This window comes from Octopus sinensis, unplaced genomic scaffold (genome assembly GCF_006345805.1).
Source record: "Octopus sinensis unplaced genomic scaffold, ASM634580v1 Contig16295, whole genome shotgun sequence".
Taxonomy (NCBI): Eukaryota; Metazoa; Mollusca; class Cephalopoda; order Octopoda; family Octopodidae; genus Octopus; species Octopus sinensis.
Genome location: NW_021834256.1, coordinates 35,001 through 49,554, shown reverse-complemented (window position 1 = coordinate 49,554; position 14,554 = coordinate 35,001). Strand labels below are relative to the sequence as shown.

At 40.3% G+C, this 14,554-nt stretch overlaps 1 protein-coding gene across 1 annotated transcript; it reads right to left on the bottom strand.

Annotated features, from left to right (window-relative positions):
* Positions 1 to 4,127: 4,127 nt before the first annotated feature.
* LOC115230745 (GPN-loop GTPase 3) lies at positions 4,128 to 13,475 on the bottom strand. The gene is made up of 8 exons (XM_029800882.2): positions 13,275 to 13,475; positions 11,861 to 11,969; positions 10,294 to 10,381; positions 9,159 to 9,238; positions 7,709 to 7,949; positions 6,468 to 6,567; positions 5,551 to 5,685; positions 4,128 to 4,279 (listed from the first exon to the last, which is right to left on the bottom strand). Exons 1-8 carry the CDS (start codon positions 13,320 to 13,322, stop codon positions 4,244 to 4,246), a joined length of 837 nt encoding a protein of 278 aa, XP_029656742.1. The 5' UTR covers positions 13,323 to 13,475; the 3' UTR covers positions 4,128 to 4,243.
* Positions 13,476 to 14,554: the final 1,079 nt, after the last annotated feature.

The window sequence follows — 14,554 nt, the reverse complement described above, 5'->3', positions numbered from 1 at the left end:
TCTGCTGTTTAACCCTTCTATTACCGAATTTATTTTGAGATGCTCTGTGTTTCTTTCAATTATTTTAAATATAGGCACAGGAGTGGCTGTGAGGTAAGTAGCTTGCTTACCAACCACATGGTTCCAGGTTCAATCCCACTGAGTGGCACCTTGGGCAAGTGTCTTCTACTATAGCCTCGGGCCGACCAATGCCTTGTGAGTGGATTTGTTAGACGGAAACTGAAAGAAGCCCATCGTATATATGTATATATATAGGTGTGTGTGTGTGTGTGTGTTTATGTGTTTGTGTTTGTCCCACCAACATCGCTTGACAACTGATGCTGGTGTGTTTACGTCCCCGTAACTTAGCAGTTCAGCAAAGAGACCGATATAATAAGTACTAGGCTTACAAAGAATAAGTCCTGGGGTTAATTTGCTCGACTAAAGGTGGTGTTCCAGCATGGCCACAGTCAAATAACTGAAACAAGTAAAAGAGTAAAAGAGACTATAACAAAGCCTTGTGAGTGGATTTGGTAGATGGAAACTGAAAGAAGCCTGTCGTATATATGTATATATATATGTGTGTGTGTGTCCCTAGCATTGCTTAACAACCGATGCTGGTGTGTTTACGTCCCTGTCACTTAGCGGTTCGGCAAAAGAAACCGATAGAATAAGTACCAGGCTTACAAAGAATAAGTCCTGGAGGTCGATTTGCTCGACTAAAGGCAGTGCTCCAGCATGACCACAGTCAAATGACTGAAACAAGTAAAAGAGTAAAAGATATAAATATATACTCTTTACTCTTTAACTTGTTTCAGTCATTTGACTGTGGCCATGCTGGAGCACTGCCTTTAATCGAGCAACTCGACCCCGGGACTTATTCTTTGTAAGCCCAGTACTTATTCTATCGGTCTCTTTAGCCGAACCGCTAAGTTACAGGGACGTAAACACACCGGCATTGGTTGTCAAGCAATGCTAGGGGTACAAACACAGACACACACATACATATACACGACAGGCTTCTTTCAGTTTCCGTCTACCAAATCCACTCACAAGGCTTTGGTCGGCCCGAGGCTATAGTAGAAGACACTTGCCCAAGATGCCATGCAATGGGACTGAACCCGGAACCATGTGGTTGGTTAGCAAGCTACTTACCACACAGCCACTCCTGCGCCTATATATATATAAATTAGAGAAAAACCACTATTATGCAATTCAAACAACGATAGACGTAAACCAAATCATAAATAAAAAATAAAATATATTTTAAAACATATAACTAGATCATAAAAAGCATTAAAAAATGAATAAACAATATATAAAAAGTTATATATATTACTTTTTATATGCTTTTTATGATCTAGTTATATGTTTTATAATATATTTTATTTTATCCTCCACCAGTGCTTGACAACCGGTGTTGGTGTGTTTACGTCCCCATAACCCAGCATTTCAGCAAAAGAGGCTTATAGAATAAGTACCAGACTTTTAAAAAACATTAAGTCCTGGCTTCGATTCATTTAACTAAAAATTCATGTTGGAGTTGCCCCAGCATGACCACAGCCTTGAATAATCTCTATATATATAAAGCTGAAGTTGTCTGTGTATGGCGAGACCCTGCGGCACAAGTTGGCCAAAATTGAGAGTATGATAGAAGAAGGGTTGCTCTTCCTTCCGTAGAAGAAAAAATTCAAATCGGACCATGTTAACACCAAAAATTATTTACATCAAAAAGGTGCTTTTTTTCTATGAAAATCCCTATTTTTTTACGATTTTTTGACTGCTGTGTTGCCATTTTTCGGTGTATTTCAACCAGAAAAATGTTCACTTAAAGAGAAATAACAGCTACATAAGGCAAAATTTTTTACTTTCAAAATTCCAATTCTAAAGGGTCGAAACAAACCCGCGAACACCAGGCGATACTGCCAGTATACATACATACATACATATATATATATCTCTATATAAAGCTGAAGTTGTCTGTGTTGGCAGGTTTTGGTAGCTTCTACTAACACTATCGCCTCCGAGACCCTGCGGCGCAAGTTGACCAAAATGAAGAGTATGATAGAAGAGGCTTGCTCTTCATTCCGTAGAAGAAAAAATTCAAATCGGACCATGTTAACACCAAAAATTATTTACATCAAAAAGTTGCTTTTTTCTATGAAAATCCCTATTTTTTTACGATTTTTTGACTGCTGTGTCGCCATTTTTCGGTGTATTTCAACCAGAAAAATGTTCACTAAAGAGAATAACAGCTACAGAATGCAAAATTTTTACTTTTCAAAAATTCCAATTCTAAAGGGTCGAAACAAACCGAGCGACACCAGGCGATACTGCCAGTATACTAATACATATATATATATATTATATTCTATATTAAAGCTGAAGTTGTCTGTGTATGGCAGGTTTTGGTAGCCTTCTACTAACACTATCGCCTCCGAGACCCTGCGGCGCAAGTTGACCAAAATCGAGAGTATGATAGAAGAAGGCTTGCTCTTCATTCCGTAGAAGAAAAAATTCAAATCGGACCATGTTAACACCAAAAATTATTTACATCAAAAAGGTGCTTTTTTTCTATGAAAATCCCTATTTTTTTACGATTTTTTGACTGCTGTGTCGCCATTTTTCGGTGTATTTCAACCAGAAAAATGTTCACTTAAAGAGAATAACAAGCTACAGAATGCAAAATTTTTACTTTTCAAAAATTCCAATTCTAAAGGGTCGAAACAAACCCGAGCGACACCAGGCGATACTGCCAGTATACATACATACATATATATATATATATATATCTCTATATATAAAGCTGAAGTTGTCTGTGTATGGCAGGTTTTGGTAGCCTTCTACTAACACTATCTCCTCCGAGACCCTGCGGCGCAAGTTGACCAAAATTGAGAGTATGATAGAAGAAGGCTTGCTCTTCATTCCGTAGAAGAAAAAATTCAAATCGGACCATGTTAACACCAAAAATTATTTACATCAAAAAGGTCCTTTTCTTTTTTCTATGATAATCCCTATTTTTTACGATTCTTTGACTGTGTGTCGCCATTTTTCAGTGTATTTCAACCAGAAAATGCAAAATTTTTACTTTTCAGAAATTCCAATTCTAAAGGGTCGAAACAAACCCGAGCAACGCCGGGTGATACTGCCAGTATACATACATACATACATACATATATATATATATATACGCCGGGTGATACTGCTAGTTAAAAGATAAAGATTTATATGTTTGTGTGCGTGTGTCTGAGTACACCACTAATTCTTGACAAAGCCAGGTAATCAATTGTTAAGCAATCAACATTACGATTGTAATTGGATTAAAATTCATTACTGTTAATGAAGATAGAAGGGAAAGGGTGATAACTTTCAAAAAATTTTGAAATGAAAAGCCAGACCACAGATTCCCGGTTACTGACCGAGTTTTGATAAAAAAAACAAAACAAATTTCACTTTTAATTGATGGATTTATTTAATGCATTTTGGTGGTTACATATTATTCATCCTATATTTACAGCAGAGATGACGGTGACTTCAGCAGAGGGAAACTTTGAGGTCCCTGTCACCATTCTTCTTGTAATAATATATCATATATATATATATATGATAGATAGATACATACATACACACACACACCAATATATACAAATAATATATATATATATATATATATATACTATATATATATATATGTATATATATGTATATATAATATATAAGTATATATTATATATATTGTATATATATATATGGTTATATAGATATATGTGTGTGTAATATATATGTGTATATATATATATGTGTGTATATATATATGTGTAATATATATATGTGTGTATATATATATGTGTATATATATATATGTGTGTATATATATATGTGTATATTATATGTGTGTATATATATGTGTATATATATATGTATATATATATGTGTATATATATATGTATATATATGTGTTATATATCTATATATATGTGTATAATTATCTATATATAATATATATATATATATTATATATACTATATATGTGTGTATATAATATATATAGATATATATATAATATATATATATATTATATATATATATATGTGTGTATATATATATATATATATATATTATATATATATATATATATATATAATATATATATATATATATATATATCTATATATATATTATATGTTTATACACACACAACACACATATATATGTATATATATACAAAAATAAATGAAAGTCATACAGATGTTCAACAGTCTGATCAACCATAACCTTCATCTTGCTCCTCTTCAATTTCCTGCAATGAGAAGAAGAAATAATAATAATAATAATAATGATAATAATAATAATAGTAATAATGCCCTGATGCAATACCAGGCAGTGGCTCTCATGGCTTCTGATCTTAACTGATTGGAAGTGTTATCATGTACATTGTTTTGTCTTGGTATAAAAGTTGGCCTACAGCAAATATTCTGCTCAATACCACAGATTTGCTTGTCAGTTGTTTGACCATAACCAGTTGAGCATGTCCCTTAGTGGCTGACGATATGTGCATCTTTGATCACGAGCAGAAGTAGTGGGGGAGCATCATAGCCATGTGTTGAGAGGGATTCTTTGGGGTTTGGATAATTCACCTCTGGAAACATGGGTGGTTCTTTCGACATCCTTAAACAACCCTTATTCAGGGACCTTTTGAGCGGGATGGGTTATTCGACCAGAAGAAAATTCTAACAAGGCCCCACCTGCAAGGTCATGTGCTGTTTATCTTGATATGAGATCACTATGTCGCACACATATGGTTGTGATGCATGTGCCTGGTGTACCCTTATCAAATGGGTTGTCATGATGGGTATACTGGGATTCATATATTTTACCCCAGTGTCACTTTGATGGCATGCATTGCTCTTATCATCCTCCTCATCATTGTTTAACATCCACTTTCCATGCTGGCATGGGTTGGACGGTTTAGTAATGCCCTGTTTAGTAAAGGCGGCGAGGTGGCAGAAACGTTAGCACACCAGGCGAAATGCTTAGCAATATTTCGTCTTCCGCTACGTTGTGAGTTCAAATTCCGCCGAGGTCGACTTTGCCTTTCATCCTTTTGGGGCCGATATAATTGACTTAATCTGTTTGTCTGTCCTTGTTTGTCCTCTCTGTGTTTAGCCCCTTGTGGGCAGTAAAGAAATAGGTTTAGTAATACCCTGACGCAATACCAAGCAGCGATTCTCATGGCTTCTGATCTTAATTAATTGAAAACTGGTGATGGTATGTTTACATCCCCGTAACTTTGTGGTTCAGCAAAAGAGACAGATAGAATGAATAAGCACCAAGCTTTAGAAAAACAAGTACAGGGGTCAATTCATTTGACTACAAAAAAAATTCTTCGAGTTGTGCCTCATCGTGGCTACAGGAAAACGACCAAAATAGAAGTACCAGGCTTTAAAAGGAAGAAAAGGAAAGAAGTCAATACATTCAACAAAAGAAGAAATTCTTCAAAGTGGTGCTCCAGCATGGCCACAGTCTAATGACTGAAACAAGAATAAAAGGACATCTCCGAATGCTACTGACCCTTGGCTCCTTGGGCTCCAGGTCCTCTCCATATTGAATTGCTATGTCGACTTGAAGTAAGATGTCGTTCAGGCTGCTGTTGTCGTCTTCGCTAATGTCCAGAGGCATGAAACACACAAGGCCGTAATCGTCCACCTGAAATAGAAACCACAAAAGGGGATTGACTGCGAGCAGAGAATGTTTAGCGAGTAAACTCCTTGACTACTTCTACTACACCTTGTTAATAAAGAGGAAAGGGCCAAAAGTTTTCATCGAAATCGATCAGCATCAATGGAAATTGCAGCTGTGATACAAGTGCCGGTGGTATGTAAGAGAACCATCCCGAACGTGGCCGTTGCCAGCGCTGTCCCGACTGGCCTCGTGCCGGTGGCACGTAAAATGCATCATCCGATTGTGGCCATTGCCAGCCTCGCCTGGCCTCCGTGCTGGTTGCACGTAAAAAGCACCATACGATCGTGGCCGTTTGCCAGCGCCGCCCCGACTGGCCTCGTGCTGGTGGTACGTAAAAAGCACCATCCAATTGTGGCTGTTGCCAGCCTCACCTGGCCCCCGTGCCGGTGGCACATAAAAAGCATCATCCGATCGTGGCCGTTTGCCAGCCTCATCTGGCACCTGTGTCGGTGGCATGTAAAAAGCACCCAGTACACTCACGGAGTGGTTGGTGTTATGAAGGGCATCCAGCCGTAGAAACACTGCCAGATCAGACTGGAGCCTGGTGCAGCCTCCTGGCTTGCCAGACCCCGGTCGAACCTTCCAACCCATGCTAGCATGGAAGGCGGACGTTAAACGATGACAACAATGATGATGATTGCAGAGTGGTGTGGGGTGGCCTGGAATTCATCAGGCAAAGAACCCTCACCCTGACCCAGATGAAAGAGACCCATCCCCACCCTCCACCAACTGTGTAAAAGTCTCACCATCTGAGCCATTAGGGAGTTCATCTTGTGAAACCTGCTCCCGTGCTTCTTCTCGTTGAATTCCTCGTTTAATAAAGTTATCATGTCAGGCTCCAGGTACCTACAGGTAGAAATGCCAAAAGGTAAGCAGAGTAATTTTAAGGTATGTACAGGTAAGTGTAACTTGAGATATTTACAGGTAAAATGACAACAGGTAGTGAAATTTAAGGTGTGTACAGGTAAAATGACAAAAGACAGGCAGTGGGGTCAATTCAACTTTGTCTTTCATCCTTTCGGGGCCAATAAATAAAGTACCAGTTGCATGCTGGGGTTGATCTAATCGACTAGCCCCACCAAAATAAATTTTGGGCCTTGCACCTAGAGGAAAAAAGTTTACATCTCCATAACCTATTAGTTTAGCAAAAGGGACCGATAGAATAAGTACCGGGCTTAGGGTGTCGATTCGTTCTTCAAGGTGATGCTCCAGTATGGCCACAGTCTGTCTAATGACTGAAACAAGTAAAAGAATGTGGGTATGGGTGTGTACATACGTACATGTGTATATATATGTTTCTTTACTACACACAAGGGGCTAAACACAGAGGGGACAAAGAAGGACGGACAAAGGGATTAAGTCGATTAGATCGACCCCAGTGCGTAACTGGTACTTATTTAATCAACCCCGAAAGGATGAAAGGCAAAGTCAACCTCGGCAGAATTTGAACTCAGAACATAATGGCAGACAAAATATCTATTTCTTTACTACCCACAAGGGGCTAAACACAGAGGGGACAAACAAGGACAGACAAAGGAATTAAGTCGATTATATCAACCCCAGTGCATAACTGGTACTTAATTTATCGACCCCGAAAGGATGAAAGGCAAAGTCAACCTCGGCGGAATTTGAACTCAGAACGTAACGGCAGACAAAATACCTATTTCTTTACTACCCACAAGGGGCTAAACATAGAGGGGACAAACAAGGACGGACAAAGGGATTAAGTCGATTAGATCGACCCCAGTGCGTAACTGGTACTTATTTAATCGACCCCGAAAGGATGAAAGGCAAAGTCAACCTCAGAGGCGGAATTTGAACTCAGAACGTAACGACAGACGAAATACGGCTACGCATTTCGCCCAGCGTGCTAACGTTTCTGCCAGCTCGCTGCCTTCATGTGTATATATATATATAGGTGTGTACAGATGTGTGTATACATGGGTGTGGATGTGTATAGGATGGATAAACAAAGATGCAGGCTGACCTTTCCAGTTGCTTCTTGGACTTTTTGCTGAGGAGGTCGACCTTGGTCATTACGTTGACATGCGCGATCTCCAGCGTGACCATGGTGGACAATGCCGACAGCACTCCACTGATGAACTTGGACGACTCGACCATGAACTGGGAGTCAATGCAGAAGATGGCACACAGGTGGAAGTTCCACTTCTGCAGTGTGTCTACGAGGCGTCGCATGACCGGGATGTGAGTGTAGAGTTCGATCTGACCTGTAAAAGATGTGGAACCGAGAATGAGGGACAAAAGAAAAAAAAAATAAATTAGGTGTTGGAGAAGAGGAAGGAAAGGATGGGAGTGGGGACATGAAGAAGGGACAAGAAAATAATAAAATATATATAGGTGCAGGAGTGGCTGTGTGGTAAGTAGCTTGTTTACCCACCACATGGTTCTGGGTTCAGTCCCACTGCGTGGCATCTTGGGCAAGTGTCTTCTACTATAGCCTCGGGCCGACCAATGCCTTGTGAGTGGATTTGGTAGAAGGAAACTGAAAGAAGCCTGTCATATATATATGTATTAGGTGTAGGAGTGGCCATGTGGTAAGTAGCTTGTTTACCAACCACATGGTTCCGGGTTCAGTCCCACTGCGTGACACCTTGAGCAAATGTCTTCTACTATAGCCTTGGGCTGACCAATGCCTTGAGTGGATTTGGTAGATGGAAACTGAAAGAAGCCCATCATATATGTGTGTGTATTTGTTCCCAACCATCGCTTGATAACTAGTATTAGTTTGTTTATGTCCCTGTAACTTAGCGGTTCAGCAAAAGAGACCAGTAGAATAAGTACCAGGCTTAAAAAGCATTGGTGTTGATTCATTTGACTAGATTTCTTCAAGGCAGTGCTCCAGCATGGCCAGTCTAATGAGTGAAAGAAGTAAAAGAATGATAGAATAAAAGAATACAAGGGGGTCCTGAAAAGTCCCTGGCTTTGGGTAAATGAAAATACAGGAGTGGTTGGCATTAGGAAGGGCATCCAGCTGTAGAAACTTTGCGAAATCAGACTGAGCCTGGTGCAGCCTCTGGCTCAACAGTCCTCAGTCAAATCGTCCAACCCATGCCAGCATGGAAAGCGGACTTAAAACGATGATGATGATGATGATGATCAGTTAATTATGGTTTTATTCAACATATTTCCCTGCTCAGATTCACACACTTGCTTCAGCGGTCCTTCTGCTTTTCTAAGCCCTGTAAAATAATATGATTACCACGAATGCTTTTAACATGGCCCCAACGCAAAATGTAGCACTATTTTTGACAGAATAATGCGAATGCCCAAGGTTTAAAGGAACCCCATTTTGGCCACTTGTATACACAATCAAATAAGTATGTAGAGATATACACACAAAGGCAGAGTTGTCTCCCTACCTTCGTGTATTGCCATCACAACCCACGATACCCACCTCAAAGATCCCGTTTACTTACCAGGACAGTCAAAGATGATGTAGTCATCTTCAATATCATCCAGCTGTTCAAATAACCAATCCATGTTCTCCGCAAGGTACCTTCAAAAGAAACATTTACAACCGTTGTAATTTAATTAACACTAACAGCAGGAGATACTTAAATGCAAGGTTATCGCCGGTTCAAATATTCTTGGGGCGCATATTCAAGCTTGTAAGAAAGTCATTCACAGGGTTTTGTCATGGAGAAAAAAACCCCTGGCTGTGTATATTTCGTTTGTCACTGTTATAATAATAATTAAATTATTGTATCCAGTGCTCAGGTGCACCACAACTTGTCAGAAAGTGCGTATTAAGCATATGCAGTAATGTACAAATGTACAAATGTCTGGAAAGCGAACAATGTATGAGTCAGATACATGCTTGCTTGTGTGTATGGAGGGGAGAAAATCAGGTGTAGTGTTGGCGAATCTCAGCAAGCATGGAAGTTTTGAAGGATGCAGTGCTCCGACAACCAACAACTGATGCCGGCAGTTTGTTCTATGCTTCAGCGTGTGTATGGAGGGGAGAAGATCAGGTGTAGTGTTGGCGAATCTCAGGAAGCATGGAAGTTTTGAAGGATGTAGTGCTCCGACAACTAACAACTGATGCCGGCAGTTTGTTCCATGCTTCAGCAACTTTTAGCGTGAAAAAATGTTTGTGGAAGTCATGGAAGGAGCTGTGCTGTTTTCTGACTTTGTAAATATGTCCACGGGTGTTAGACGGGTGGAGTTTGAAAAGGTGCTCAGAGTTATTGTTTGTATGATGGTTGATAATTTTATGGGTGTCTGCCAAGTCAGCTGCTAGACGTCGGAGTTTCAATGTATCCATGCCCAGGGAAGTAAGGTGTTCAGAATATGGCAAATGCCTGATGGAGGGTATTCTTTTGGTTGCACGTCGCTGAACGGCCTCCAGGCGATTGATATCCTGGGCAAGATAAGGGTTCCAGATAGGTGTTATTTATGGCATCGTTCGTGTGTTTGTACTGGTTTTAGCTTTAAGGGGTTAGGGTTGGGGTTTTAGGGTTAGAGTTACGGAAAAAAATGTAAAATGAAGCACGAACGATCATGGTGTTGCCATGAAGTAAACAGAGAGAGAAAAAGTGGTGCCATACTTACTCCATGCAGAATATCAAGCCACCATTTGGACCGAACTTCAGGTCAGGATCTTCCATCACATCTTCAACACTGATTAACTCCCGAATATCTGAGGAAAAGCACGCAGATGTGAAAGACAATGGCGTGATGAATGAAGAAGGCATGTTGAATGTAGTAGTGTAACAGCAGAAAATGGCAGAGCGTGTGTGTGTGTACATACTACGGTGAGAGCAGGGTAGCTGTAGTGTGTATGTATGTGAATGCACAGGACACATGGGTTAGTGGTTAGGGTATTCAACTTAAGGCAGTGAGCCGGCAGAAACGTTAGCACGCCAGGCGAAATGCGTAGCCGTATTTCGTCTGCCGTTGCGTTCTGAGTTCAAATTCCGCCGAGGTCGACTTTACCTTTCATCCTTTCGGGGTCGGTAAATTAAGTACCAGTTACGCACTGGGGTCGATGTAATCGACTTAATACCTATGTCTGTCCTTGTTTGTCCTTTCTATGTTTAGCCCCTTGTGGGTAATAAAGAAATGGGTTAGGGTATTCAACTTATGAGCATGTAGCTTCCGAAGCACATGATCCAGGGTTCAGTCCCACTGCATGACACCTTGGGCCGACCAAAGCCTTGTGAGGGGATTTGGTAGATGGAAAATGAAAGAAACCCTGTTGTGTATGTACGTATGTATGTATATTACAACACCTGTCTGTGTTCGGATTGTCCTTGCACAGGGGCCATCCGGACTCCCGTCTTCACCGTGAGCAGGGATTAATCTTCTTTCTTGGCTCCTAAACTCTCCTTAGACCCCTGCCCTTGCTTCACTCACACCCCAACACCAACACACCATCAAATGACAAACAAGAAAAAAGAATAAAAAATATATATATATATATATTCCTTTCCCTTGTTTTTCATTTGGCTGTGGCCATGATGGAGCACTGCCTTTAGTCAAACTTAGCAGTTCAGCAAAAAGAAGATGATATAATAATAGCCGCAGGAGTGGCTGTGTGGTAAGTAGCTTGTTTACCAACCACATGGTTCCGGGTTCAGTCCCACTGCGTGGTATCTTGGGCAAGTGTCTTCTGCTATAGCCCCGGCCGACCAATGCCTTGTGAGTGGATTTGGTAGACGGAAACTGAAAGAAGCCTGTCGTATATATGTATATATATATATGTGTGTGTTTGTCCCCCTAGCATTGCTTGACAACCGATGCTGGTCTGTTTACGTCCCCGTCACTTAGCGGTTCAGCAAAAGAGACTGATAGAATAAGTACTGGGCTTACAAAGAATAAGTCCCGGTGTTGATTTGCTCGACTAAAGGCGGTGCTCCAGCATGGCCGCAGTCAAATGACTGAAACAAGTAAAAGAGTAAAGATATATATATATTCCTTTCCCTTGTTTGTCATTTGGCTGTGGCCATGATGGAGCACTGCCTTTAGTCAAACTTAGCAGTTCAGCAAAAAGAAGATGATATAATAAGTACCAAGCTTAAGGGGGAAAAAACAAGCCTCTTCAAGGTGTTGCTCCAGCATGGCTGTAGTCTAAGGAACGAAACAAATAAAAGATAGAAGCGAGGTACCGAGATCTTACCTGCCAACATAGAATATTTAAAATGTTCGGCTGCTGGATCGAGATTGACCACATGGACTGTCCGCCTCATTTCTTCGCAATGCTGTTGCAAATTGTGGCAATAAGTCGACTGAAAGTGAAAGTAGAAAATTTGTAAGAATGACCGTTGTAGCAATGAAGAAGCAATGAAACCCAAAGCAGTAAACCTTCCTTTAGCATTCAGTTACGTTGGTAATTCAGAGGAGGGGGGTGCACACATCCGTATACTCTGTTACTTGTTTCAGTCATTTGACTGTGGCAATACTGGAGCACCGCCTTTAGTCGAGCAAATCGACCCCGGGACTTATTCTTTGGAAGCCTAGTACTTATTCTATCGGTCTCTTTTGCCGAACCGCTAAGTTACGGGGATGTAAACACGCCAGCATTGGTTGTGAAGCGATGTTGGAGAGACAAACACAGGCACACAAACATATACACACACATACACATATACACGACGGGCTTCTTTCAGTTTCCGTCTACCAAATCCACTCACAAGGCTTTGGTCGGCCCGAGGCTATAGTAGAAGACACTTGCCCAAGATGCCACACAGTGGGACTGAACCGGGAACCATGTGGTTCGTAAGCAAGCTACTTGCCACACAGCTACTCCTACGCTTGTAGTAGCAGATTCGAAACCAAATCAATGAAATAGTCGAGCAAATATCACAGTTTCGGCCGATTAACAGATCCAATCAGCATCGAACCATCACATGATTCAACCACGGTCCATTTGACCCGGGGAAGAGGGAGATCCATATAAAATTCAGTTGTTAAAAATTACGTGCAATAAATCTGTTATATTTCTGCAATACACAAAAGGGCAATCTTTCGTCTCTAGTAGACCTTTCCGTCGATTTCCGTAAAAAACTTCTTTTGTTTTTACATATGGGCTTGCGGGAACTTTTGAAGTAATGAGAGCGAAAGAGACTAAGAGAAAGCGATTGTATGACGAGGGAAGTTCTTTTGAAGTTACCGTGCATGGCAAGCATTGATGTACATGTGTGTGTGTGTGTGTGTGTTTGATGGTGTGTGGGAGACAGACAGTATGTTGTGTAATCGACGGAAAGGTCTACTAGAGACGAAAGATCGCCCACAAAAGATATTATAACATTTTTTTATGTGGGTGCAGGAACCCTACCCTAACTTTTGAAGTAATGAAACCCTAACTCTAACCCCAAAGATCCCATCCCCCCCCAAACCCCATATGTAAAAATATAAAAGTTTTTTACGGAAATCGACGATCATATATAAACAAATACACGTGGTCATTTGACGTAAAATATACTAGAACCGTAGGATTGCCAAAATGGGATGGTCATGGATGGAACGCTTTTGGTCACAGTCGACCACTGCACTTGAATTATTTCTCTTGGATCAAAAGGGTTTTGCCTTACCTTACCACTACCGGCCGGGCCCACGACGAGCTGTCCGTAGCGTGGCATGATGCTTCGGAACTGATGTTACCTTCAACAACTTCGGCGATCAATTAACGAAGGGATTAATTACTCAATTAAGGAGATTTAAAGACAAAAGATCTTCGCAAAGATTTCTTTCTCGACGACGACAGCCATGCTTGTTATCGCTTCTATCATTAACAAATATTATCACTGCCAAGAATGAAGTTTCTACTAATTAAATTCTATTATTGAGATATTTTACCAAGAATTTGGCAAAATAAATTATAAAACCTTATTCTTAATAACACTATTGTTGCTATTATTATTAATATTATTGCTTTTTCAATGAATACAAGCTCCAATATTTTTCATTGTTATAAGCAACTGAGAGAGACAGAGAGAGAGAGAACTGTATAAGGAAATAGAGCGATCTTTCGTCTCTAGTAGACCTTTCCGTCGATTTCCGTAAAAAACTTCTTTTTTTTTTACATATGGACTTGCGGGAACTTTTGAAGTAATATACATACATAGATAGATACATACACACACACATACATAGATACATACACACACACACATACATGCATACATACATATACACATACACCGAGTAAAAAATGTCAGTTATCTCTCTCTTTCACACATTACTCTGTCTCTTCACACACACTAACAGAAGCACTTCACTTACACAACATACTTTCTGTCTCCCACATCCCCATCAAACACACACACACACACACACACACACACACACACACACACACACACACACACATGTACATCAATGCTTCCCCTGGACGGTAACTTCAAAAGAACTTCCCTCGTCATACAATCGCTTTCTCTTAGTCTCTTTCGCTCTCATTACTTCAAAAGTTCCCGCAAGCCCATATGTAAAAACAAAAGAAGTTTTTTACGGAAATCGACGGAAAGGTCTACTAGAGACGAAAGATTGCCGGAAAGGAAATAGATCTTTACTTCCAGAAATCAATGAGGATTTCGGAATTGTATTCCTTATTATCAGTTTTTAGTTACATAAGTCTGCATTTTTAAAAGAAGTAAATGATGGGTTCTACTTGAGAACTGTGGTCCCGGTGCGCGCACTCGCGTACTCGCGCATCCACTCTAGCTAGTCGTGACTAGTCGATCCTTACTTTGTGTTTTTGTGTTTTATTTACTTTGTTTAAAAAATTATTTACTTACTCTTTTACTTGTTTCAGTCATTTGACTGCGGCCATGCTGGAGCACCGCCTTTAGTCGAGCAAATCGACCCCGGGACT